Raw genomic sequence first — 27,681 nt, 5'->3', positions numbered from 1 at the left:
TGATTTTCAGTAGTGAGCACAGAACCCAGGGCCCTACACAGGTTAGGCAAGTGGTCTACCATTGAGCCACACCCAGCCCTACCTAATTTGAGCTCTCACATAGTATACTATGTGCTTCACCGGGCTCAGCATTGCACTGGCATAGAGATAAAAGCACTGACAGCCGTTCCTTCAGTTGACTCTCCCCTCCCAAATTCAGGGACAGAGACAAGAAAGTGGGGGAGAAGACAACCAGCTGCTCGCACACATGCAGTAGAGCTGGGGAGCCCTGAAGCTCTGACTGCGAAGCTATGACTGGCATTTTACTCCCTTTCCCAAGCTCTGAGGTCTTGCTCAACTCTAGCTGAGTAACAAGGCTGGCAGGGTTACCTCACTTCTTGACAGCAGGCCCCAGCCTTCCTGGCTCAAACCCACTTCCTGTCCCAGAGTCTCTCTTGTTAGGCATGATTGAGTCTCATTCTTCCTGTTGACTTCTGTTTTGTTCCAGCTGGTCCCCGGGTGGCCCCCACGTGCTGCTGTGAACCAGATCAGCTGAGGACCTGCGACCAGGTGCCTTGTGATGTGACTTTGGGGAGTTGGGGTGAGGGGAAGCGAATGGGTGGGAGCCTGGGCCTACCCCGAGAGAGAGCAGAGTGGAGGCTTCTGGAGTCTGAGGATTCTTTCTGCCCATATGGTGGTCAAAGGCTGAAGTTAGTTTGTAAAGTCATTATGTCCCTAGTGGCAGGTGACACTGGGAGTTTGCTACAGTGAATTTTTCTGAAAGCACAGTATCTTCCATCTTCTGGATTCTGATTACCTTGATTTGGTTTCTGTTTCCTGGGCTGCCTGCTAGCATTTCTTCAGGGGCTGGGCAGCTCTTTGGGTTCAGACAGGTTTACCTGGAGCTGATGAAGACACAATCAGGGTGAGGCTCTGGTGTCATGCTGGACTGAACAAGTGAGGGGCTTGTGTTGAGATATTGTGTACTTCTAAACTGCTTAACTGCTTATGGGATAGTTGCTTCTTTCAATCTGTTTTCTTGTCTACAGATGGCAAAGTATCTTTATTTTGTTTAGATTTGTGTAGAGCTTATAGAAAAATGGTTGTGAAAATGTTTCCTAGATTGTAAGGTTGTATTTTTCAAGGCTTGGGGCTATCTTTATTTCATTTTCTAAAGAAAACTAGACATACTTTTTCATGATAATGTTTTACTTGGTAAATATCAAAACAGTACAGTTCAGTACACTGAAAATCTTTGCATAAGTAAACACCTAAATATGAGCACTTTGACATATAAACTTAAAATTTATCTATTTTTATGTGTATGTCTGTGCGTGGGTATGTGCACACAACTGTGGGTGCCCTTAGAAGCCAGACACCCTGTAACTGGAGTTAAAAGACAGTGTGATCGATCCTCCATGTGGATTCTGGGAACCAAAGCCAGTTCTCTGCAAGATCAGCAAGTGCTCTTAACCATTTAGCCATCTCCAGGTCCCCAGCCCCCATTTGATTCAGGGTCTCAAGTCTATAAAGTCTTGTTTGATCTAGAATTTTCTATGCAGAACAGGTTGGCCTTGAATCTGTCTCGATTTTCCCGCCTCTGACTTCTGAGTGCAAGGTTTCTAGGTGTGCACCGCCGCACCCACTTTCAGCACTCTCACCTGGCTTCAACATACACATTTTGTTTCAGAGACAGATTTTTATGTAGCATAGGCCAGCTGGAACTCACTGTATAGCTGAGGATGACCTTGAACTCCTGTTTTCCTGGCTACACACACCAGAGCTAGGAGTATAGGCATGAGCCATCACACCCAATTGACATACTTTCAGTACAATTTTTAATGTTGAATTCTATTTACTGTCCTGTAACTTCCCTCCTTCTCTCCTTTCCTTTTCTGCTCCTTCCTTCCTTCCTTCCTTCCTTCCTTCCTTCCTTCCTTCTTTCCTTCCTTCCTTCCTTCCTTCCCTCCTTCCTTTCTTAGACACAGCTTCACTGCATAGTCCTGGATGGTCTGGAACTTGCTATGTAGACCAGGCTGATCTCAAACTCACGGATATTCCTCTGTCTCTGTGCTGGGATTAAAGGCATGTGCTACCACATCTGGCCTATGTGGCTATTTTTTAGTTTTCTGTTAATAAAAGGCAAGGGTACAGAAGTCATTTATCAGCTACCCATATTATTGTTTCCATCCTCCCAATAAGATAATTTGTTTACGTTGCTGCTGTACTCTCAACTGTGAGGATGGTGATTGTTAGTATTCAGGAATCCGTACTGGCCTGCCCTTGGGGTCCTGACCAGACACACCCTCAGCTGCAGCTACTAAGAGCACCACCTGTGCATATTCACTATGTTCCCTTAAAAAGGACCCTGTCTATCTCCCATCCTCCTCTCTTTCTCTCTCTCCCTTTCTGCTTCTCTTTGCTTGCTCCCCAGAGGCTGGTTTCCCCACCCCTTTCCCTTTAATGGTCCCTTTCCCTCCATTGAACTCTGTGGCATCTCATCTTTCTCTCTTGGGCTGCCTTTTTTTTTTTTTTTTTTTTTAGTTACAACACAGATAATGGTGATAATGTTCCTTTTTTGTTTTACTTTTTGCTCCTGGAATTGATAGTTGCCTCAGGTTTTTCTTTATTTAGTAATCGTGTGTGTGTGTGTGTGTGTGTGTGTGTGTGTGTACTTTCCAGCTATTGGGCCTGGCCTGTGTGTAGTGTGCTCATATCTGGATGAGGCTGTGTGGTCAGGAGACCCACTGAAGAATTCCCTTCAGCTGCCTCATGCTGCTGCCGCCATCCCTTCCTCGCCAGCATGGACTGTACCCTCCAACTGTGAGGCCCAAGTAAATCCTTTCTTCTTAAAAAAAAAAAAAAAAAAAAAAAAAAAAAAAAGATTCTCTGGCCACCTGCATGGAGGGTGTAAGAGAGGTTGCCAGCATTTTGCGGGGTCACCCAAGGCAGGGGCTGAGACATCATGGCCTTGGAGGTGTCCTTTCTCCCTGAACCTCCTTTTTTGTGGTGAAGTAATCTAACTTCTTCTGGGTCTTCTCACCTTCTGCTGTTGGGCAGGGGTGAGGCAAATGCTTTGGTTTGCCTGCTACCTAGACTGTGAAGTCTGTATCTAAATTGGTGGTTCTCAACCTGTGGGTCATGACCCTTTTGCAGGGGTCGCCTAAGGCCATCAGAACATACAAACATTTATATTATGATTAATCACAGCAAAATTAGAGTCATGAAGTAGTAAGGGAAATAGTTTTATGGTTTGGGGTCATCACAGCATGAGGAACTGTATTAAAGGATCTGGGCATTAGGAAGGTGGAGAACCACTGCTCTAAATGCCCTGTAAATGCACTACCTCCAATACATCTTCCTGTTTTCCCATTCCTCTTGCGTTCTGAAGCAGCTAGAAACCCTAACTCAGGAGCCTTTCTGGAGTTCAGAGGCATGGCACAACTTGCTCTGGTTGGCATCTAGCTTTCAGCTTCCTGACTGTTGCTGGCTTTCACTCCTTCACACACTTTCAGGCTTGCAGCATCATGTGTGGACATATCCTTTTGGCTTTTTTTTTTGGGGGGTGTATTTTGTTTTGTTTTTGAGAAGGCTCTCTCTAGGTAGCTCTGGATGTTCTGGAACTTTTTAAATAGAGCAGGCTGGCCTTGAACGCATAGAAGTTTTTCTTCTGTCTCTTGAGTACTGAGATCAAAGGTGTTCGATACTAGGTCCAGCAAAAACCCAGAGTCTTGCTCATGCTAGGCAAGTAGTATACCACTAAGCTGGTACTAGCTGTATTTATCTGTTTATGAGACAGGTCTTCATACCGAGATTTGGTTGGAGCTCACTCTATTATGCAGGCTGGCCTTGAGATCAAGGCAGTCCTCAGCACTCAGGAGGTGTTTATTGACCATTTATATTTCCTTCATGATCACCTATTTATTTATATCCACTAAGTTAGGATAATTGTTAGATTGCAGAGCCAGCTGTGGAAAGAGATTATGATTGATCTATTTTCTGTATTTTCTTTTCTTTCATTCCTATTTCTTTTCTCTTACTTTCCTTCTCTTCCCCCTCCTCTCCCCCTCTTGGGATTGAACCTGGAACCTCCCAAATGCTAGGCAAGGTCTCCAGCATAGAGCTATATTCCTTTTTTTGTATGTTCAGACTCAGGGATCAGGCTTCAGAAAATATCAACTCCTAGTGATACATCTACAGTGTTTGATTCATTTTCATCCCTTAGATTATGAAAGTATTATGGGCTCATTGTAGAAAACAGAAAATACAAACACAAAAAGGAAATTATAGCTTTCCCAGAGCTTCTCACCACTTATGCCCTTCCAGTCTTTTCTCTCTGTAGTTCTCTAGTTATAAAATTAGAAGTGGAGCCATTCACTTGCTAAATCATATCATCACCCACCATCTGAGGCATCATTTCAAGTGACTGTACAGTATCCTATTTATGTAAATATGATTAGCCTAGCTGATTGCATATTGATGATACTCACCTACTTTTTATTTTTGTTTTTTGAGACAGGGTTTCTCTGTGTACCCTTGGCTGTCCTGTAACTTGCTTGGCAGATCAGGCCAGGCTGGCCTTGAACTCATAGAGATCTGCCTGCCTCTGCCTCCCAAGTGCTAGGACTAATGGCATGCACCACCATCATCCAGCTGATACTCACCTCCTTTTAAAAAAGATTTATTTATTTATTTTTAAAGTTTATTTCTTTTTCTTTTCTTTATTTATTTACTTGTATTTTTTGAGATAGGGTTTCTCTATATAACACCCCTGGCTGTCCTGGAATTCTCTTTGTAGATCAGGATGCCTTTGAAGTCACAGAGATCCATCTGCCTCTGCCTCCTGAGTGCTGGGATTAAAGACACGCTTGCCAGCATGCCCAGCTTAACGTTTATTTTCTTATTAAGTCTGTTTATGTGTGGGTCTGAGCATGAGTGTGCCAGTGTCCCTGGAGCCCAGAAGAGGGTGTTGGATTCCCCAGAGCTGGAGTTATAGGTAGTTGTGAGCCACCTAGTGTGGGTGCTGGAGAGAGTCCTCTGCAAGGACTCATAGCCACTGAGCCCTCTCTTCAACTCTTTTTTTTTTTTAAAAATTATGTGTATATGTATGTTTCTGTATGTGGATTTGTGCTAATCTGTGCAGGTGCCCTGGAGTCTAGAAGAGGGTGTCAGGTTGCCTGGAGCTGGAGTCACAGGCATGTAAGCTGCTTGACTTTGGTGCTGAGAACGGAGTTCAGGTCCTCTGCAAGAGCAGTGTGCTCTCCTGACTGCTGAGCTAGCTCTCCCACCCCCAGACTTGCAGTCTAAGCTGATTTTCATTAATAAGTGTCTTTTCTCATGACTTCACCCAATCATGTTTCCATGAAGCAGCTGCTTAATCTATTTTTGGAGGTATTTTTCAATCCCTTTTTGGTTAAATTTCTACTAATTTCAGGGGCTGGAAAGATGCTCAGCCATTAAGAGCTCTTGTTGCTCTGGCAGAGGACCTGAGTTTGATTCCCAACACCTACATGGTGGTTCACAAACACCTGTAATTCCATTTTCAGGGGATCTGATGCCATTTTCTGGCCTCCTCAGGCATCAAGCACATATTCAATGTACAAACTTACATGCAGGCAAAATACACAGAAAATAAAGTGAATAAACCTAAAAATATTTAAAAACACTTATTACTAATTCCAAATTAATGCATGTAGATTCATGGAGTTCTAGCACGTTTCATGTTCTTTCCTGTGTCAGAGGGAAGCATAGAGAATGGTCAGTCTGAGGACTCCTTTGCTACCTCCACAGCTTCCCTTTAGCATGGAAATGATAAAGGGCAAAAGCTTCAGGGAATGAATGATGTACAGAGAGAAAAAAGAAAGTGACCAAATAGATAGCTTCAAGCCAGGTGTTGGTGGTGGCACATGCCTTTAATCCCAGCACTTGGGAGGGAGAAGCATTAGGATCTCTGTGAGTTGGAGGCCAGCCTGGTCTACGAGAGCTAGTTCCAGGCCAGCCAAGGCTACATAAACTTTCGAAAAACCAAACCAAGCCCAACCAAACCAAACCAACCAAACCAACCAAAACAGAGAAAGAAAAGCCATAACTAAAGAGAGGCAGTCTGAACAAAGGGTCTGGTCTGTCTGTCCCTGAGCCTGCTGTTTTCTTTTTTTTTCCCCTTTGAGACAGGGTTTCACCGTGTAGTTTTAGAGCCTTTCCCAGAAATCACTTTGTAGACCAGGAAGGCCTCAAACTCACAGAGATCCACCTGCCTCTGCCTCCTGAGTGCTGGGATTAAAGGCATGTGATACCTCAGCCTTGCTGAATCTGCTAACTTTATGTCCTTGGGCAGGTTGCTCAATGTCAGTGATGTCACTTGTCCTCTTGGATTTCTGAAGTTCTCTGAAAATCAGCTTTGTCACAGTAACTGTAATCCTGGAGAAGTTGCCTTAACCTCCCTGGCACCAGGTCTTCTCATCTGTAACAGTGGGAACACTCATCCGCACTTCACAGGGTTGGTGCTAACGGATGTTCCTGACAGGGTCTGACCCATAGTAAGTATCTAATATTCCATAGTTATTTTTATTATATGCTGAGTGTTATGTAAGATGAGGATAATTATGTCATCCCATATTGTTTATAGAAAGAACTCTGTCTTCTCAAAAGTAGTTTCAGAGTTCAATCTGTAGCTGGGAAAGATGCCAAGGGGCACAGTACAAAGTCACCGCTGGCCACTGACCCCCCTTTTGGCTTAGTCTTCCCTTGGAGCTGGCTGCTGTCCAGATGTGGGTCAAGTAAACAGGCTACTGTTGAACACAGATAAGTCAGATCCCCAGATACAGGTTGTCAGGGGAGACAATAGGAAACCCCATTCTTGGAAGAGAATAAAAGGTCTGAGTACCTCTGAGCTAACAAAAGGAAAGAAAGCCAGGGCTTATCGGAATGACTGGGATGCTCATCAGAAAAGCTGATGTTCCTTCAAATTGTGATTGCTAAGATCAGAGACAGGAGGGAAAAGCTGTGGGAATGCCTGAGGTTTTGCTGGTGTGTGTTCTCAGACATGCTAACTTTTTCTGTAAAACCAGGAAGCCGGATCTTATTTATATCCCCTCAAGGGTGGCCTCTGTGCTACTGGTGGCATGTGAAGTGATTTATTTGGTACAGAGGTGAACATTTGCAATCTTGACAGTTATGTATTTCTTTTCTCAAATCAAGGGGATATGATTGTTGCCAGTTCCTTGGTTTCATTGATGTGACAGTTTAGGATGAGGCAAAGGTAGGTTTAAGTTCATTTTTTAGACAGGTGAGTCAATTTAAAGATGATATGTAGAAATGGCAAAGACTGTACATGGGAATGTCAGATGTGGGAGGCAGAATAACTCCTTAAAGATGCCAACACCCTAGTCCCCAGACCTGTATGTTATTGTGTACATCAAAAGACACTTAGCATATATGATTAAGGTTTTTGAGAAGGGAAGATTATATTAGATTAGATGTGTGGACCCAGTATTGTCCAAAGGCCCTTAGAGGAGGGATGTAGGGGTCCATATGGACAATGATGGACACAGCATATGGGGTGATGTGCCCTAAGCCTATCCTGTGACCTCTAGAAACCAGGAGAGCCAAGGAACTGATTGTCCTCCCCAGAACCTCAGAAGGAGCCAATACCTTGATTTTATAGCTCTGTGCGCCTCATCTGAAATCTCTGACTTTCAGAAGTACAATAGAATAAGTATGCGTTGTTTGAAGCCATCCAGTTTGAGGTCATCTGTTACCGTAGTCACAGGAAATGAATACACTGGGTATTAGAGGAACTTAAAGTGATACATTCTGCAAGTGCAGCATTTCCCTAGGGCAGAGGAAGGGACATTGGCCACCTAATCTATCTAGGAGGAGATTGGTCCAGTCATCATGTCTGGCAGTCTGGACAAATGTAGGGAGAGCCCTCATCCCTACAAGGAGAATGCTTGGATAGGTGACATAATGGGTCCTGACTCATGGACACTGTCAACAACTGCCATTTAGTTCAACCTGCTCAATTTGTGGATGGAGAAACTAAGGCCCAGAAAATAGGAAGTAACCCTAGCAAAGTCACTAGCAAGGCAGCTGGTTAGGTCTGGATGGAAAAAAAAAATGGCTCAGTTTCTAAGGCAGAGGTAGAGGAGTGGCACCCTGTAGAGACATGCCTGGATTCCCAAACTAGGGTGCGGAGCCCTGGGGAGGGGTGGGGCCTACACCTTTGGCTGGGGGTGGATCTTGCCAGTCTTTGGTCACCTCTGTGTGTGGGCCTCTGGTTCTCATGTCCCTCCCTTTTCTATCTTTTAATCGGGGTTTTAATAGCCATTCTGCTAACACGTGATCTTTAGAAGATTGTTGAAACAGTGACATTCTGGGGACAAGGGCTCCTCCACTCTCTCCTCATCCCACCCCAAGTTTGAAGTGCTGCAGTGAATTTCCCCTCCACTTGGCCTGTCCCCTCTGCGGGAACATTTACTTTCTTTTTATAGAAGGGACATTCTTCTGTGGTGAACATGAAACCTGGGATGTTTCATTTCTGCAGCTCAGCATGGGGAATCAAAATTGGCTTCTGTGGTATGAGCATTCCTGAATAAGCCAGATTCCTAGTTCTGAGCAGAAAAGGTTCTCCAGAGAATGCTTTTAACCCCAGTACTTAGGAAGGAAGTAGGGAGGAAATTTTACATCTTTAGACTGAGCATATGTCATACATATAAGGTAATGAGCTGAACATATACCAGGTTGGACTAAATTAGGGAGCCAGGGCAGAAGGGGGTAAATTCTACCAGTCAACAGAAATGGGAAACTTTTCAGTGAAACCTCAGGAACATGAAGGCCCAGGCCACTCTTATACCTCCTACAGTCACCAGCTCAAAGGCTGCGGTTTGGTTTGTTTTATTTTTGAGACGGGGACTTGTCTTGCAGCCTAGGCTGGCCTCAGGCTTATAGTCTTCATGCCTTAGCCCACTGACTGCTTCAATTAATTGTGTGTGCCAGCACACCTGCCTCACAGGCTGCCTTAAAACAAAGTCCTAAACCATCAGTTTAAGACACTGAAAAGGGTGTGGAGGAAATGAACATACTTTAAGTTTAGATGTGGTATTGTTGTAGGAGAATGAAAAACTACCCACTTAATATGTTTTTGATCAAAATGCAGAAAGGAAGGAGAGAGAGACAGAGAGAGCAAAAAGGAGTGAGGAAGCGAGCTGTGCTCATGCTCAGAAAACGAGCACTGTTGATGTTTGATTGACATCATTTGATGTCTCTATATTTAGACCTTTTTTCTAATGTACAATGTTTTTCTATGTTAAATGGAACCCGATACATATTATTAACTACTTTATTCATTTAGCCGAACACGGGGGACATTTTCACTATTAATATTCTTCTGTAACATTATTGAGTTATGGCTATCACATGATTCTACTTCATCAATCCTGCAGTCTGGCTTCTATCTTTCCTTTCACTAAGTATTTTATGTGCATGAAGTGTTTTGGCTGCACGTATGTCTGTACACCATGTGAATGCAGTACTCTAGGAGGTCAGGAGGGAGTGTTGGGTCCCCTGGAACCGTAGTTACAGATGCTTGTGAGCCAGCAGCATGTGGTTGATAGGGAACTAAACCTAGTTCCTCTTATGAGAGGCTCAACTGCTGAGCCATTTCTTCACCCTGTTAACTGTGTCTTGTTGCTCACTTTTTATTGTTTTATTAGAGTTCTAAATTATAAGAATAGTTTTTTTTTTTTTTTTTCCGAGACAGGGTTTCTCTGTGTAGCTTTGGAGCCTATCCTGGCACTCTGGAGACCAGGCTGGCCTCGAACTCACAGAGATCTGCCTGCCTCTGCCTCCTGAGTGCTGGTATTAAAGACGTGTGCCACCAACGCCTACGAATAGGTTTTTTTTTTTTAATTTTTGTTGTTGTTGTCTCCCCCCCCCCCAAACAGGATTTCTCTGTGTAACAGCCATGGCTGTCCTGGAACTCCCTCTGAGATCAGGCTGGCACAGAGATCCACCTGTTTCTGTCTCCTGAATGCTGGGATTAAAGACATGCAACATCCAGCAGCAGCATTAGAATAGTTTTATAAAAGAAAAAAAGAAAAAGGTTCAAGATAGAGCAGCAGAAGAGAGCCGTGGAAATGAGTTGGGTCTTAAAATATCTGAAGACTTTCTATTCCTTCAACAAACATTCGGTGCTCACGGTATGCCAGGCACCATGGCTAGAGGCAAATTCATGGCTGTTGCCCTACATGCTGCCTTTCTTATATGCAAAATATTGAAAAAGCTAATTGTTCTCACCAGTAAATGCCACTGCTTGACATACTAATGTGACTTTGGCACTTTCTGTTTCCCTTCTTTCCTTTCACTGTTAGAAATCATGCAGGAGGTGGGCTGGAGAGATGGCTCAGAGGTTAAGAGCACTGGCTGCTCTTCCAGAGGTCCTGAGTTCAATTCTGTCTGTAACACTAGTTCAGGAGATCCAGCACCCTCACAGACACACACACACACACACACACACACACACACACACACACACACACACACACACACACACACACAGCTGAGCAGAATACATGCTTGGAATCCCTGCACTTAGAAAACCGAGGCAGGAGGATTCAGACTACAAGGCCAGCCTGGGTTACTAGTGATGATTTGTTTAAAAAATCCAAACAAATAAAAATAAAACCTAGGAAAGGACCTGCTTCTTTTGTTAGTTGCTTTTCCCTGGGGCTAAGAACAGTGCTAGGCACTCAATAAATATTTGTTGAATGGCTGAATACATAATCTCTGGGTGCCAGTAACTGACTCATCGGCTTACCCAGTAGTGGGAATTAGGCTGAGATTGTGTGATACAATCCGCTCAGGCTGGTTAGAAACATTCCATTTCTTTTCATCCTGGTCACAGTCTGGGTTGAGAGCAGGCAAAGCAGGTGCCTGCTTTGTCTGTGTAAGGTGTGTGAGGAGGCATCATTTTTTTTTCCTCCAGGGACAGTCACAGTGTTTAAATGTGATGTCAACAACTCTTGGCGTTGCCAGGTGTTAACCAAATTAGCAATCAACAGTGTTGTCAATTCTTTCTTGGGCAGGCAGTTGCTACTCCAGGGTATAGGCTACGGTTGGAACCAGGACTGAAGACTGAAGCTTGGGAGACTGGAGGCTCTGCAGTCAGGAAAGTCACACAGTTCCAGACTGGGAAGAAGTTCCAAGCCAGGTAGGGGGCTGGGGAAGAAATCAGGACAGACTCCAGAAGAGTGATGGGTCAATGGTAGCATATCGGGTCCCACCAATAGAAGATAAGTGGCTGGGCAGAGATTCTCCTGAGTCCCTGGTTTATCTTCTTGGATAAGGAAGAGGGCTCTTCCCTTCCAGGGACCAGCTATCAGGGCAGGCCTGTGAGAGGAAGACCTATTGCAGCCCCAAACTAAATGCTACTCCTTTTTCTTGCCTTCAAGAATCCCCTTTCAAGGTGATGCATGCCTTTAATCACAGCACTCAGGAGGCAGAAACAGGTGGATCTCTGTGAGTTTGAGGCTAGCCTAGTCTACAGAGTGAGTTCCAGGACAGTAAAGGCTACACAGAGGAACCTTGGTCTCATAAAACCTAGAAAAAGCTGGTGTTGGTGGCGCACACCTTTAATCCCAGCACTCGGGAGACAGAGGCAGGCAGATCTCTGTGAGTCTGTGAGTTCGAGGCCAGCCTGGTCTCCAGAGCGAGTGCCAGGATAGAGTTCAAAGCTACACAGAGAAACCCTGTCTCGAAAAACCAAAAAAAAAAAAAAAAAAAAAAAAGCCCCCTTTCAGCAAGGGACACTTGAAGACTTGCAGAGGGTGAAAACAGCCCCTGACAGGGTCCAAGAATGCAGATAGCATTCTCCATAAGAGAAAGGGAAAACAGGAAGGAGGTTTGGAACTGAGAACAATGGATACTGAGTGCTCACTATGTTTTCCAAGCTATTCTCCAACAATCCTGCTATCTCAGCTTCATGAGTAGTTGGGACCAGGCATGCACCACCATACTAGGCTTAGAACTGGGCATTTTGGTATTAAACTATTAAACACAACCAATTGTCATTCATAATCTTTTAAGAGGAAATACATTGGTCAAAGACTCTGGCATTTTCTGTAGGTAGTCATTGATCCAGCCATGTTTATTGAGTGCCTATTTTATGTCAGAAACTATGATGAAAAAGTATGATATATTTCTTTAGCTAAGATATCTGCATATTTTAAAATTTATTTTATATATCTTTTGTATCCTCTTGCTGAAAGGGTCTTGACAACTTAATGGAAGAAAAAAAAATCCCATCGATATTATGTCCTGTTTTCACCCAGAAAGCAGGTCTGTTTTTTGGTATTTCTGTTTTTTTGTTTGTTTGTTTTTTCAAGACAGGGTTTCTCTGTGGCTTTGGAGGCTGTCCTGGAACTAGCTCTTGTAGACCAGGCTGGTCTCGAACTCACAGAGACCCGCCTGCCTCTGCCTCCCAAGTGCTGGGATTAAAGGCATTCGCCACTACCGCCCGGCTTGTTTTTTGGTATTTCAAGACAGGGTTTTTCTGTAGCTTTGGAGACTGTCCTGGAACTCACTTTGTAGACCAGGCTGGCCTCAAACTCACAGGGATCCACCTGCCTCCTTCTCCCGAGAGAAAGCAGTGTTTTATTGTGTATCCCAGGCTGGCCTTGAACTCACAGCAGTCTTCTTGCCTTAGTCTCTTAGCTTTGCAGGCATAATGACCATGCTTGGCAAGGAAACACTTTCTGCCCCTTTTTGTCCATTGGCCCTAGTTATTTTTCTTTGTACTTCTGTTTGCTTAATGACTGTCTTTTCCATTATAATATAAAATCTCTGGGTGGGGAGGGGAGGTCAGAGGACAACTTGAGCAGGTAGTTCTTTCCTTCTACCATGTGCAACCAAGGAATCAAAGTCAGGTGGTCATACACTGTAGGCTAGCAACTTAACCAGCTTGGCTATCTTGTTGGCCCTTAAAGGCAGTGCTTGTAAGTTTTCTTTTAACTATGTGGCACTCTATTTGTGTTTTGGGTATCAGGGAAGGCTTCCTAGAGGAGGAAGCTGGTGAATGAGACTAAAGAAGGTAGAGAGAAAGGTGGCAGATCTAGCTTTGGAAATAGCTGTAGGGCAGTGGGATAAGATGGTCCTTGAGAGGAAGGGAGCTGTCCCCTGGGGTGTGTCTTAGTTACTATTCTAGTGCTGTGAAGAGACACCATGACCAAGGAAATCTATCGAAGTAAGCATTTAATTGGGGGTTTGCTTATCATTTTAGAGGGTTAGTCCATGATTTTTATGGTGGCAAGCATGGCGGCAGACAGGCAATGGCGCTGGAGCTTACATCCTGGTCTGTAGGCAGGAGTCAGAGAGAAAGAATAAGACCGGGGTTGTCCTGGGCTTTTGAAACCTAAAGGCCCTCCCTAGGGAACACACTTCCTCCAACAATCTCACAACTAACCCTTCCTAAACAGTCCACCAAACCAGGAAGCAAACATTAAAATATATGAGCATAGGGGCCATTCTCATTCAGACCACCAAGGGGGCACAGTGGTCAGTCCGCTTAGACTCAGGTGAACTGCAGGATGCAGTTTGCCGGGGTGGGTTGAAGCTGCTCTGTGGGCTCTGACCACTGGACTGTAGTTCATCCTTCACAGCAAAAGTAACAAGGAGACAAGTCAACTTTTGAAGCAGGGATGCTCTGTATACAGTGGAATTTTAGTGATATTACTCTGATAGCTCTGTAGAGACTGCTAGGGTGGAACAAGATATCATTCAAAGGAGGGAAGTTGCGGGTAGGAAGTACAGGTAAATAGGAGACTTTGGATTGGGGGAAATGCAGGGAGAAAGAAGTGGGAAATGAATAGACTTGAGTTTATACAGGGAAAGTTGCTGTAGCGTAGAGACCACATTAAGTGAATTGTAAGCCAGTGAGGAGGATCATTAAGGCTTTGTGCTTCAGTAATTAGAAAAACATGGCACAGTTGACAAACATGTAAATCATTCTAGAAATCTCAGTTGAAACAAAAGGAAGATCTGTGGGGTTTAGGCATGAGACTTCAGGTGGACATACGAGGTAGATCATTAGCAATCAGATGGCTACTGAGTATTCCTCACTCAACTTCATCTGTACCCTTAAGGATTAGCAAAAAATCATACTGATTACAGGGATATAGAAAAATTAGACCGAATGAAGTATTCTTTTTGTGTGTGTATATTCGTGCTTTGTTGTTTAAGTCAGGGTGTTGTTATGTAGTGGTTTAGGCTGGCCTGGAACTTTCCAGGACTACAGGCATGCACCAGCAAACCCAGTGAGCCTTTGATTGAGATGTCTTGTTTACCTGATTTATTAGTTAAACATGTTACATCTTCTCATGTTTTCATAGCAGGTTTGTACACACTGTATTACTGTGCTGGTTAATCTTACACCAACGTGACACACTAGATTTAGAGTTATCTGAAAGGTGAGAACCTCAATTGAGAAAAATGCCTCCATAAGATCTGGCTGTAAGGCATTTTCTTAATTAATGATTACTGGGGGAGGGTTCTGGGTTCAACAAGAAAGAAGGCTGAGAAAGCCAGGGGGAGCAAGCCAGTAAACAATATCCTTCCATGCTCCTGCCTCCAGGTTCCTGCCCTGTTTGAGTTCCTGTCCTGACTTCCTTTGATGAACAGTGATATGGTAGTGTAAGCTAAATAAGCCCTTTCCTCCCCAACTTGCTTTTTGGTCATGGTGTTTCATTGCCACAACAAAAACCCAAACTAAGACAATTACCTTTTTTGAATATGTAATTGGTCAAAATCCAGCATTCTCACTAGTTGGAGTTTGGGTTTGGTCCTAGAGCTCCCTTCTGGTAGCTGGTCAACTCTCTACCCATTTGAGGGGTGGAACTTGATCTCTGATTCTTGTATTTTGGAGTTTGTAACAGGGAAGATGTTGTGGTATTTATGCATGTTCTCAGATTGTGACATTGAGTTTTCTGGCTCAGTACAAGAAAGACCTTGTACTGGAACCTATGCAAACTGCTTTAGGATGCTTTACCAACACAGTAGGGTATGGCAGTCCTCCCTTTTTCTATCCTTACAAAGCTGGTTGTATAACTTGTGCTTCCTTTTGAGACTGATTGGCATAATAGAAGAAGGTGGGGCAGTTTGCTGACTCTGACCCTATTCCAGCCCCTGAGTTAATGAGGAAGATCAGAGAAGTGCCTTTGATTTCTGAGGGCTCTGCCAAGCTAAGCCCATTCATTAAGATGTGGATGACACAAAGATATTGACAAACACCAGTCCTAGAGCCAGAGCACATGGGAGGGGCAGCAGCCTGGGAGATGATGTCAATGTTTTCTGAAGGGCCTGGCTTGCCATTAGGTGACTCAGTGTGTTTCTTAGCACCTCAGCCAGGAGGCAGAACAGAAGCTGACGGCTTTATCTTTTCCTCTTTGGGGTGGAATGTTCATGTCTTGGCACCTTGGTCTATAGGAAAGCCTTCATTAATGACTTCCCTGCCTGAGATCTGATTAGACGGAGCACAGACAGCTTCAAGCAGGAAAGCAGAGCTCCAGTTTGAGTTTCCAAGCTGCTCCAGGTCGGCTTGGAGAGCACACCTGTGAGTCTTAGGATACAATATAGAAAATAGAGCTAATGATTCCAACCTCGTAGGGTTGCTGAGGGTTAAAGGGTAGTGTATGCAAAGCATTTAGCATCAGGTCTAGACCAGTAAATGGTATTGTTTCCCTTTTTGTCAGTAGAGTGGTGGATAATAGTATGGTTCCTGGGTTTGAATTCTCACTGCAGTTGAGTGACCTTGGGGCTATTTCTTGCACGATGAGAATAACATGGAGTTACTGTGATGAAGCAGTGCAGGCCAGTGAGTAGTACAACTGTCCGTGGAACAAACAACACAGTGAATTAATAATCATTAAAAAAAAAAAAAACCTATATATTTCACAGTCTGATTCAAGGTGCTTTAGACCTCACCGATTCTCCTCTGCTCCTCATCGATTTGAATTCTCCTTAAAAATCCATCTTGCACCTTTTTTTTGTTTATATTCACTTCTCAAAAGTACGCTATGTTACTGTGTCTTCAACCGCAAAACCAATTCCAAGAGCACTAAAATTAGAATTACATTGAACATGAGACAGCAAAAGTCCCTAAAACACTTCCCCAAATACCTTTTACCATTTTAAGTTTCCACTCTCTGGACAGTTGCGCATCTTTCCTGTCTCCTTTTCGAGCCGGTTCTCCTTTACTCCTGCTTCCCTTCTTACCCTAGGGAACTACTTTCGACAACAGCACAGCTTCCTGAAACCGCAGATGGCTAAAATCCCACTCTTTGCGGGGGCCCGGGACGCCTGCGCAGGACTGTGTCGCCGGCCTGACGTCAGTGCGCAGGGTCTGGGTCGGCACCGTGTGACGCCTGCCTCCCTCAGCTCCTCCCCGCACCCCTTGCGCTTCTGCGCATGCTCCCGACTCCGCCCCCGTGCGTCACAGAATGGCCTCCGACACCCAGGGAGCCCCTGACGTGTCGGGGAGGAGCCCGGTGCGGGGGTACGCGGAGTGGAGCTCAGGGCTGCGGAAGGGAGCAGAGCTGAACGGCTGGGCGGGCCTGGCCAGGCCAGCGGAGCGGAGACGTCGGCCGAGTGGCTGCGAACATGCGCTTTTGACACGTTGGCGGTGAGCACCGTCTGAGGCAGCCCCTGGGGTCGAGCCGGGCGGGCGGCGCCGAGGCCTGTCCCTGGGGAGCCAGCCTGAGCGTCTCAGGCCCCGCTGGGCCGAGCCGGGCTTGGGTTCTGGGGCAGCCGGTCCAGAGACAACTGTTCAACCGCTCTAACTGTCCCCTCCTCGCTGTCGGCGGTGTGGCCCATTAGGGGCACCTGCAAGGGAAGCGAGTCCCGGGCTTCCAGAGAAGGGACGGAGGCCGGGACGTGGCACTGGGGGCCGAGGCGCTGACGGCTCGAGGAGTGGCCCGGTTGGGGTGGCAGCGGCGCGCCCAGCTTCTCGCTCCACCCACCCTGGATTCCCTTGAGCCGCCAGGGTGCTTAGGGGCTCGGCTGGATTTTGGTTTCCCAGCGCCCCTTATGTCGGAGGCGAGAACGGGAGCAGCCCGCGTTGGCAGCGACTGGCAGTCTCGTGACTGCCGGCCCCGAACTGCTAATCACCCGCTTTGGAGTTGGGGAAAGTATCACCAATCGGCTCCGGTTGCTTGGGCTCGCCTCTAATTTTTCTCTGGGAAACGATGAGGTAACTAACCCTTTAAATTTAAGTCGAGTGAGGGTTCTTTTCGTTATCGCGGTCCACGCCTGTAGCGTTTGTAAACATTTTAGAGCATTTGTTGTTTGCACTTGTGACGGATTCTGTAAGTCACTTTTTGCTGGATGGGGAAATTGAGTCCAGATTCAGGGGCAATTAAGGGATTTGTTTACTTGACTTCCAGCAACTAGGGAGAAGCATTTTTTGGATCAGAGTTTACCCTTCTAGGCTCAGGGTTCCGGTTTCTCTATTTATTTACCTTCTTCAGTCAGAAAGGAGGCCAGAACATTGGGCTTGTCAAACATAATACCAGAAGTTAGTAATGACTTATTTATTTTCGAATAAACTGACCAAAAAAAAAAAAACCAAAAACAAAAACAAGAACCAAAAATCCAAAACAGAAACCCCCACCATTCAGTTATTAGAGAAATCTTACCTGAAACTTACTCATGAATGGCTGGTTATTAGTCTGATAAATTAAGTTGCTTTCACTGCACTTAAGAGATAGGGCAGTGTCTGCCAAATCAGAAAGCTGATAGGATAAAACTCAGCATTAAGCTGAGGAGGAGTCAAGAGAAGCCAAAGACACCGAGTTGGGGGTGTCTCTTCCAAATTGTTGCTAAAATCTTTATTTAGACTGGAAATATATAAGGAACAAAGAAAACTTTTAGCCCCAGTAGAGATGGACCTAATTGTAGTAGAAGTTGCTAAATCTGCAGTGGCTCTGTTTTAAATGAGATTAAGTTGAAGTTGGCTATAGAGCATTTGAAATAAAAAACCTGAATATGCTTTCATGAGACCAACAAAACTTATTTATATTTTATTTTTATTTTTGGATTTTTGAGACAGGATTTCTCTGTGTAATAGTCCTGACTGACTGTCTTGGAACTCGATTTGTGTAGACCAGGCTGGCCTGGAACTCACTGAGATCTGCCTGCCTCTACTTCCCAAGTGCTGGCACTAAAGGTGTCTGCCACCACCGCCCAGCTCATTTGCATTTTAAAACATGTTAAAATAAATTTGAGGACTGAGGACTAAAGTTAAAATTACTTCTGATTCGAGCTTCTAGGCCCTTAATAAGGGAGAAAAGTGTTGATGGGACCTATTTCATTCTGCATATATGTTAATCTATCATGTAAAACTTTTTTTTTCTTAATACTGTACAGAGTATCTTTGCCATAAGGTATGTTGGGTAGGCTGTTAATTGTCAGTTGTTAGATATCTGAAGGTCTACAAAGTGTGATAATGTCTGTGTTAAAGTTATAATTTTGAGACTCACACTCCATGTGAGACATAGTATTAAGGGAAGATTGAGAGGAACAGAGAACACTTGGCTGCCTGCATTGCAGCCTCAGAAGATTGTAGGTGTGCCATTTGAGCAGTTTTTTAAAGCAGTGAAAAATTTGACATTGGCTAACTTTCTTCAGCCTTACTTTTCTCCATTTACGTAATCTCAAATGACAGTGAGCACATCCTCCCAGTGTAACTGGGGGCAAACTCCACACAGTCTTTGAAACAGTTTTGAAATTATCTTCAGTGGTAGCACATTTTGTTATTTATAAAGAAGGATAGTTGATAAATAGGTGTAGTGGGATGAAGCTGGGCATTGCCAGACAGGAAGCAACAAACACAATGTAACTGAAGGGTGAGAACTCCTGCTTGTTTTTTTATCTAGCTCATAAAGCATATTGCAGGAGAGAAGTTTTAAAGACCTTTCCACAATGAAATGCTTTTGAGGAATCCTACCTGTTTTTAAACGGATAAATCTGTTTACTTTGTGGTCTAATACTCTGTGGTCTAACTTCAGTCCACTTCTGGCCTACTAGCTTCTTATCATTGAATTAACATTTATGCTGTACTTACTGTGCACCAGGCTTCGTTCCAAGTTCTGTACAAATAGTAACTCAGTCTTAAAAACATACTAATTTTTCTGTTTTTTAGGTGAGGAAATGAGGTACTGAGTAGTTAGGTAAACCCCATGGTCACCCAGATAGTGTGTAGTTTGGCTCCAGGCTTTTAAGCACTTTGTATGCTGATTTTCTGGTTTATTTTTCTTTTTAAAATGTGTGTGTGTGTGTGGGTGTGGGTGTGGGTGGGTGTATGGGTGAATGTGTATGTGTATGTGTATGTGTGAATGTGGGTGGCTGCAGAGGCCAGCAGAAGAGCTAAGGTACAGGGGGTTGTGAGCTGCTTGATGTGGATGCTGGGAACCAAATTGTTCTTTGCAAGAGCAGCAAGTGCTCTTAGCTATTGAACCATCTCAGCCCTCTCCTACTTGTTCTTTTAAAAAATAGATATATTTATTTTTATTCTATTTAATTCTGTTTAGGTATGTGTCCACATGTGGGTATGTTCATGAGAATGCAGTGCCCACAGAGGCAGGAGGCATCTGATTCCCTGGAGCTGGAGCTACAGATGGTTGTGAGCCACCTTATGTGAGTGCTGGGACCTAACTCTGGCCCTTTGGAAGAACAGCAAGCGTGCTTAACTGCAGAGCCATCTCTATTCCCATAATTTTCTGTTCTTTTTAAAAAATTTTTTTTGAAAAGTCATGTAGGCTAGGCTGGGTCTCCAACTTGCCATGTAGCCAAGGATGACCTTGAATTTCTGATTCTGCTCCCTCTACCTGCTGAAGGCTAGGATTACAGATCTGCTTTGTCACACTGGTTCATGCAGCACTGAGGATTGAACCCAGGGCTTCGTGTGTGCTATGCTAGGCAAGTACTTTACCAGCTGAACTTTAGCCTTCCTCTGACTTACTCTTGATTAGATGCTGTGTAGCTTTGGCTGACATAAGACTTGTTATGTAAATGAGGATGGCCTGAAATTCGTGTTGATCTTCTGTCTTTCTGGGTCCTCTTACCTCTGTCTCTTCAGTGCTGGAATTACGGGCTTACACCGCCATACCAGGTCTAATGTTGATCATTTAAATAAAAGAATTCTGGCATAGGTAATGGTATAGCTTAAAGGGCCCAAAATAAGCTGTGAGATTAGCTTGTTGGGTAGAAAAACCATGGCAAACATTCAGTTTACCCAAGATTTAGCAAGAAAATTGAGAATCACTCTTGAAGTAAAAACATTAAAAATTTTTTGAGAATTATTTGATATTGAAATATTGGGACAAAGATGATATAACAGCTAAAATTATATTTTCAAGAGGTTGCATGTAAAGACTGCTTAAAACCTGTGTCTCTGTGGTTGATGGTGCATTTTTCAAACCCCAGCATTCAGGAAGCAGAGGAAGGTGGATCTCTGAGTTCAAGGACATCTTGGTGTTCTCAGTCCAGCCTGGGTTATATAGTGAAACCCTGTCTCAAAAAAAAAAAAAAAAATAAAACACTTTCAAAGCAAAACCTGCAAAAACAGACCTGTGTCATCAGGAACACTTGGTGGAAAAGTTGGTGGATGTATTGAGAATACATTCATTTGGACTGGGGCGGTGCTTAGTAAAGGACCTGAGTTCAGTCGTCAGAACCGTTGTCAAAAATCCAGGTGTGGTCATGGGAGTTTGTAATCTCATCACTGTGTGCGTGTGCTTGTATTTACATGTACAGAAACAGGTGGATATCACTGGTGCTTTCTGACTAGCCAGTATAGCCTTATGGGTAAATTTTAGTTCAGTGAGAGACCTTTTCTCAAACAAAGTAGACCACCACCACCAAAAACAACAAACCACTAAACAAAACCCAAAAAAGAGTAGATGGCATTCCTGAGGAATGACACCTAGGCTTGTCTTCTGGTCTCCACATACGTGCACACAAATGCATGCAAATCTGCTTACAAACATGCTCATACAGTCCACCACCATATGAACACATACATAGAAGGACACAAAATAATATAAAGGAATAAGGAATATATGGCTTTAGATAATATTTCTGGAGTGTACATTTTAAAGAGCTAGAAGGATTTTGAAAGTTTTCACCAGAGAGAACGGATAATCTATTTAAGAGGTGAATGTGTTTAACCCTATTTAAGTAGCATGTAGTGTATTCATGTATCACTTTTACATGGTACTCTACTAATATGTACAACTTTGTTTTCTGTGTAACTTAAGGAAATATGGAAATAATACATTCCCACTTAAGAACCAAAAGCTGGAGACAATGCATAGTTTACAGCATACGAAGAAGTGTAAACAGTGTTATTCCCCTGGGACCATTGCTGAGCTAAATGCTCTTCAAAGTAGTAGCCACCATAGTCCCTTTGTACTGTGTATCAGAGTTCAAACAACAGAAATGACCTCTACACAGAAAAGTGAATGGGTAAGTGAATAAAATTTATAGGACCTTATTCGTAGAAGGATTGGTTCTACATTCGAACACCATACATTAAAATAAATGTTAGATGTCCAGGAAGGCATTAGCAGCCACTAACAATGCCCATGAGGACACTGGTCCTTGGTACACACAGTAATATCAAATGTTGCATGGCTCAGAGATTAAGAGCACTGGCTGCTCATTAAGAGCACTGGCTGCTCCTCCAGAGGTCCCGAGTTCAATTCCCAGCAACCACATAGTGACTTACAGCCATCTATAATGAGATCTGGTGCCCTCTTCTGGTGTTCAGGCATACATGCAGGTAGGACACTGTATACATAATAAAATCTTTAAAAAAGGAAAGAAAACGCAAAAGATGTCTCTGTTGGTGAATAAAATGTCAGTACTCAAGTGCAGCGATGGTTCAAAGACATATGTAATCTAAGAGCAGTCTGCCTGGTGTTAGTGGTGGCGCTCTCCTTTAATCCTAGCACTTGGGAGGCGGCGGATCTCTGAGTTTGAGGCCAACCTGATCTACAAAGCAAGTTCTAGGACAGGTTCCAAAGCTACACAGAGAAACCCTGTCTGGAAAAGCCAAATAAATTAAGAAAACAATCTAAGAGCAGTCTAAATTATGGGGCCTGGAATGGCTGCTGAATAGTCTAAAATGTTCAGTTGGGGAAGAGCAAAGCTAAGATACTATCATCAGGGTCTGCCAAGATCAGATAGGGTGTAAAATGAAGAACACATGCTTGTTTTCCAAATCCTGGAAGCAACATACAAAACTTAAGAACACATTCAAGGGTGAAAATAGAAAGTTCATTGATGGCTATGGTTAATGGACTTATCCCAGTGGTTTAAAAATAGTATTAATCGCCGGGCAGTGGTGGCACACACGTTTAGTCCCAGTACTGGGGAGGCAGAGGCAGGGTGATGTCTGTGAGTTCGAGACCAGCCTGGTCTACAAGAGCTAGTTCCAGGACAGCCTCCAAAGCCACAGAGAAACCCTGTCTCAACCCCCCCAAAACAAACAAACAAACAAACAAACAAACAAAAAACCATAGTATTAATCTATCGAGTTAAAATCTTTAGATTTGGGGCCTGGAGAAATGACTCAGTGGTTAAGAGCACTGATTGCCCTTCCAGAGGATCTGGGTTCAGTTCCCAGCAACCACATGACAGCTCATAACCATCTGTAACTACAGTTCTAGGGGATCTGGTCTCTGTGGGCACTAGACACACACATGGTACACAGACCAAAAAAATCCATACATAGGAAATAAACATAAAGCTCTAAAAAAAGATGAAAGATCTTAGATTTGAAATCGTGAATTAAAAATTTTATATATGGATGAAGACAGTCTTAGTTTCCCTCCCTCCAGAGGTAGGTGGAGGGTGTGTGTGTGTGTGTGTGTGTGTGTGTGTGTGTATGAGAGACCAAAGCTTTCAGTTACAACTTTGCTAATTGACAAGAGTAAGCACTTACATTGTAATTTAAACAACCTTGTAGTCGTAATACCTATTTTTTTTTCTCCTCGTTTTCAGAGCCATCTCTCTATTTGAGCCACTCTGGGTCTAGGCTATTGGCTTAGGCTTTATCATGAGACTTCATTGCAGTCCTGGCTATGTCTTTTAGCCTGTGCCTTCCAGGTCATTTATTTCAAGTGATATGGAAGAATTATAAGACAAGATCTTATGAATAAAGAATTTACTAGAGAGACTTAGCCTTTAATTTGTTTTCATTTGTTTCTTCTGGATGGCAGCATCAGCAGCAGTGGAACTTAGCTTCTTTTGTTATCTCTGGTCTTTATAACACTATAAAAATCCATAATTTATTGACTTTTATTTTAGAAACTGGACATTTTAGCTTCCCATTGACACATGGTTGTCAGTATCTAGATAATTAATTTAAATTTGAGGGCAGGGCTTGATTTATTTGTTTATTATAATAGGGGTGAAACCTAGGGCCTGTTCTACCACTGAACTATACTCCTAGTTCTAGGGAATATTTGTTCTCATTTTCATTTTTTAATTATTTCATGCATATGGGTATTTTGCCTGCATGCAGCACTAGCATGTCTGGTGCCCATAGAGGCCAGAAGGAGGGCTCAGACCCCCTGGAACTGGAATTACAAATGGTTGTGAGCTGCCATGTAGGTACTAGGAACTGAACCCCATTCCTCTGAAAGAACAGCAAATGCTCTTAATTGCTGAGTGCTCTCTCTGGCCCTTGTTATACAGACTCAAATTTAGCACAGTTTCCAGGACACTTTGGGAAAAGATCTTATGTAGAGCATTAAGAGGAGACACATGGATTGTTGCTTCATGTTACATGGAAAAGATGCTACCACATATTTTCTCTAATTCTGTCTTCGTCTGGATTGTTAAATTACCTAAGGAGACATTCGTATTAACCCTTATGAATTTCTGATACTATAGGGTGATGCCTGTACTTTGGATCTTTTGAAATTTGAGTGCCTCTGGCTGCTGAAGAGCCCATCCTATCCATATAGACTACCAGAAGCCAAGCAGTGACCTGTATTTGGGCAAGTGAAGTGGGAATTTCTGGGACTTTGACAAAGGGACAGAATTATAGAACCAATCAGTATTTGTTAGTCAGTACACATACTTGAAATAGTTAGCCACCGAGTATAGTCCACACCTTTATTAAATGAAACAAACTGAAGCCTAAGAGAATAAGCAGCTTGTATAAGTAATTTAATGGCAGAATTGGAACCTTAGAACACAGCCTCAACAAGACTCCCAGCCCTATGTGGTACATGCTATAAGTACTCTCATGGTATAAGACATATCTAAGAAAAAAAGTGATACAGACAAATCTGTGCTAATGTAGTGTAATTAGATTAGAGGATAGTGTAATTGGTCAATAAATACATAAGTAAATAGTGCTTAAATCTCATTAGTATTTAGTAAATGATTGGAGCATTAGGTGCCTTCTCTGAGAAATCTGTTGTACTCAGTGCCATGAAGGAATACAAGGTGTGTCAAGAATCTGTCTTTTAGAAAGAGCTTTCAGGGTGATTGGGAGTTTAAGATAACTGGAAGATTTACTAATTAGATGTCAAGATAATAATAGATAGTATGATCAGCAAAGACTTGGTTAAGGAAAAATTGGCACTGTGCCTCAAAAGAATTAAGCTGAGAATATCATGTTATTTTTAGTTCTATCCCCACTAGACATCACGCTCATGCCTCACTTGTGTACACATTTGGATCTGGAGCTCTGTATGTGCTGTGGTCTCTGGCTGAGTTCTTGGTAAACATAAGTGAATTGTTAAGATGAACTCTGAGTTCTCTGCATTTCCAAGGCTTTCTTAGTTGGTTTTAGATTGTTCTTCAGTCCTTACTTGCTGGCACACATTGAAATCTATTTAGGTAGACATTACTGTGTATCTGCTGTGTGGATGTGGTGCTGGGGCAGAAGTAAAGAGGAGACTGTAGGAAAGATGTGGCAGGAATCTGGAACATCTTGGTGGTGTTAATCTGTTCTATGATCATTTGGGAGTTTTAGCCAGTTGAAATGGCAAGAGCAACTAACTAGGTCCCTTCCTCTGTGAATACCTTGTGGGGAAGAACTGAGACAAAGATTATTGCAGTTGGAGATGAGTGACCTTTGGAGTAAAGTTGGATTGAAGGATGACTGAGGATGTTTTCAAAAATAAGATTTGACACTAAGGAGGCAGAGGCAGGTGGATCTCTGTGAGTTCGAGACCAGCCTGGTCTACAAGAGCTAGTTCCAGGACAGCCTCCAAAGCCACAGAGAAACCCTGTCTTGACCCCCCCCCCCAAAAAAAAAAATGATTTGAGAATGTGGGTCTTGCCTGATGTAGTAAGTTGTTTCACTTGGCATGAGGGTTCTAAGCAGCTTGCTTCCTTCCTTCTCTCCCTCTGTCTCCCTTTCCCCCTTCCCCCTTTCTCCCCACTTCTTTTTGAGACAGGGTCTCATGTAACCCAGGCTGACCCTGATCTTTCTGTGTTGCTGAGAATGACCTGCCTCCAATTCTCAGTGCTGAGATTTCAGGTGTTGCTAGAGGTCAAACCTAGGCAAACACTTAAACAGCTGATCTACACCCCAGACCTGTTGCAGGTGTTTTAAAGCTGTTACACATCAGGGAAGCATGTGGAGTGGCAAATTCTCTGACAGTTGTTTGTTTCTGTCATTGGATTCCCTGAAGACCAGTTGGCCATAAACTGCTGAATTACGTAGAACCCAGTGCTGTATTTGAAAATGCCTCATTCCTTCTGACCCTGTTGATGTCATATGCTGTTATAACCTCATCCATAATGTTGGTTGTCCCTGAGTGAGGTAGGATGTGTGCTTAAGTTTTAGGAAAGTTCCAGCAACTCCTAGAACCTTTGAAACTACCAAATGAGTGCCATGCTTTCACTTATATTTTGGGTTCTTTGTCTTTACTGCCACAGGCTTTCTTGATCATGGATGGTGAAGATATACCAGACTTTTCAAGTTTAAAGGAAGAAACTGCTTATTGGAAGGAACTTTCCTTGAAGTATAAGCAAAGGTAGTGTTTAAAAACTATTAAAATAGGGGTCGGATTTGGAATATGCCATGTATAGCTTGCATATTTTTTTCTTTTGGGAGTATAAGGCTAAATTTAGAGTTTCAGCTTTAGGATTTTGATTTCATAGTCATAACAATATTTGTATTTAAATAGTATAAAGCTACCACCAGTCTTTATGTTCTTCAAATTGTAATAGCAGGAAGCTTTAGTTCCACCTATGATTTCTTCTGATTGCTTGCCTCCTGTGCCTTGTCACTAGTCTGGGGCTGTTTTTGACCTTCTGTGTGAGTACTGGTGCTCCCTCATCATTGGCTCATTTGAGATGCTTAAAACAGACTTTTATCTTTTCGGGCATGCATTATTAGTGTTGGGAGGCAGCTGAGCTTCCAAGCTATGGAACATTTTATAAAATTGCTTTTATAAAATAATATTTTACTTAGTTGGGAAGAAAATAGCTCTTTGGCCTTAAAACTTATCCTAAATTCCTATTATTTAATAAATCTTATATTTATTTGAGATTTGTTTTTATTTTATGTGTATGTGTATGCATGTATGTCTGTGCACCATGTGCATGTCTGGTGACCATACAGACTAGAAGAGGGCGTTATAATCTCCTGGGACTGAAGTTAAAGATAGTTGTGAGCTGCCATGTAGATGTTGGGAATTGAACTCTGGTCCTCTGAAAGAGCAGCCAGTGCTTTCAACCACTGAGCCTTCTGTCTACCTTTGAAATCTTACTAGAACACTTGCACATTTTCCTCCTTTGGTTGACAGAGTTAGCTAAGCTTTATCAGATCCCATTGTTCTTTCCTTGTAGTTGTATCAGGCCAAGGGATGAAGATGCTCTGTATCCACAGAGGTTCTTCCTTTGTTCTAACATTACAGATTCCTTCAGAGGCAGGGGAGCCTGTGAACCCCTTCTTAGAATACATTTAAATGCAGAAAATTAAGTAATGGCATTATAGAGAAAACCAGTTATTGAAAAAATTAACTAAATATTAAGTTAGTTTGTAGTATTAGAATAATGTATTAGTGCATACATTAGGTAAAAAAGATGGAGAAGCATAGAAAACTTCCTGGTTCTGAATTAGTGATGAGCGAGTGATGCTTAGATCTGTACCAGCCATTGTGATTTGAGAGTATGTGTTGATTTCTAGCAATTAGAATTCAAACTTAATTCCCAGTTGAAGTTACTTCAGTACAAATACACACCCCTCCTCTTGCAGTTTTATGGTGGTTTTGAGCCACATAGAACTACGTTTGTGAATTACTGAGTTATGTAGGATTTTTTGTGGGGAGGGCATATAACTACTTTTTATTGAATGCTGAATATATGTGGAGCAAGAAATGCATTTTCTTTACTGTTTAATATTTTATGAGAACATTAATTTTTAGTCAGAAATTATGGAATTGATACGTAATTATATGAGAGTACACAACTATTAACTCATCTTTCTCATTTTGCTTCTGCTTAGCTTCCAGGAAGCTCGGGATGAGCTAGTTGAATTCCAGGAAGGAAGCAGAGAATTAGAAGCAGAGTTGGAGGCACAGTTAGTACAGGCTGAACAAAGAAATAGAGACCTGCAAGCTGATAACCAAAGACTGAAATATGAAGTGGAGGCATTAAAGGTAACTGTGGCAGAACCTACTTCCCTGG

At 43.1% G+C, this 27,681-nt stretch overlaps 1 protein-coding gene and 1 long non-coding RNA gene across 9 annotated transcripts in view; one reads left to right on the top strand and one right to left on the bottom strand.

The window, feature by feature from the left end:
- Nucleotides 1-418: 418 nt before the first annotated feature.
- Nucleotides 419-27,681, top strand: part of Ndel1 (nudE neurodevelopment protein 1 like 1) — a 51,179-nt gene continuing 23,916 nt past the window's right edge. For 2 of the 8 annotated variants that reach the window (XM_027427082.2, XM_027427090.2), the window contains exons 1-3: nucleotides 16,470-16,648; nucleotides 25,927-26,024; nucleotides 27,500-27,653. In XM_027427082.2, the coding sequence (XP_027282883.1) occupies nucleotides 25,939-26,024; nucleotides 27,500-27,653 (240 nt within the window). In that variant the 5' untranslated portion in view covers nucleotides 16,470-16,648; nucleotides 25,927-25,938. Of the gene's footprint in view, nucleotides 550-6,313; nucleotides 6,516-11,060; nucleotides 11,186-16,468; nucleotides 16,649-17,050; nucleotides 17,216-19,553; nucleotides 19,660-23,922; nucleotides 24,030-25,926; nucleotides 26,025-27,499; nucleotides 27,654-27,681 lie in introns of those variants that run through there. The other 6 variants (XM_027427083.2, XM_027427085.2, XM_027427087.2 and 3 more) reach the window with 6 other exon arrangements.
- Nucleotides 13,208-16,368, bottom strand: LOC118238283. The gene is made up of 2 exons (XR_004770725.1): nucleotides 15,952-16,368; nucleotides 13,208-15,854 (listed from the first exon to the last, which is right to left on the bottom strand). It is a non-coding gene; the product is annotated as an uncharacterized LOC118238283 (long non-coding RNA).

The sequence above is a fragment of the Cricetulus griseus genome, chromosome 7 (assembly GCF_003668045.3).
Source record: "Cricetulus griseus strain 17A/GY chromosome 7, alternate assembly CriGri-PICRH-1.0, whole genome shotgun sequence".
Lineage (NCBI taxonomy): Eukaryota > Metazoa > Chordata > Mammalia > Rodentia > Cricetidae > Cricetulus > Cricetulus griseus.
This window is presented reverse-complemented; position numbering and strand designations above follow the sequence as displayed.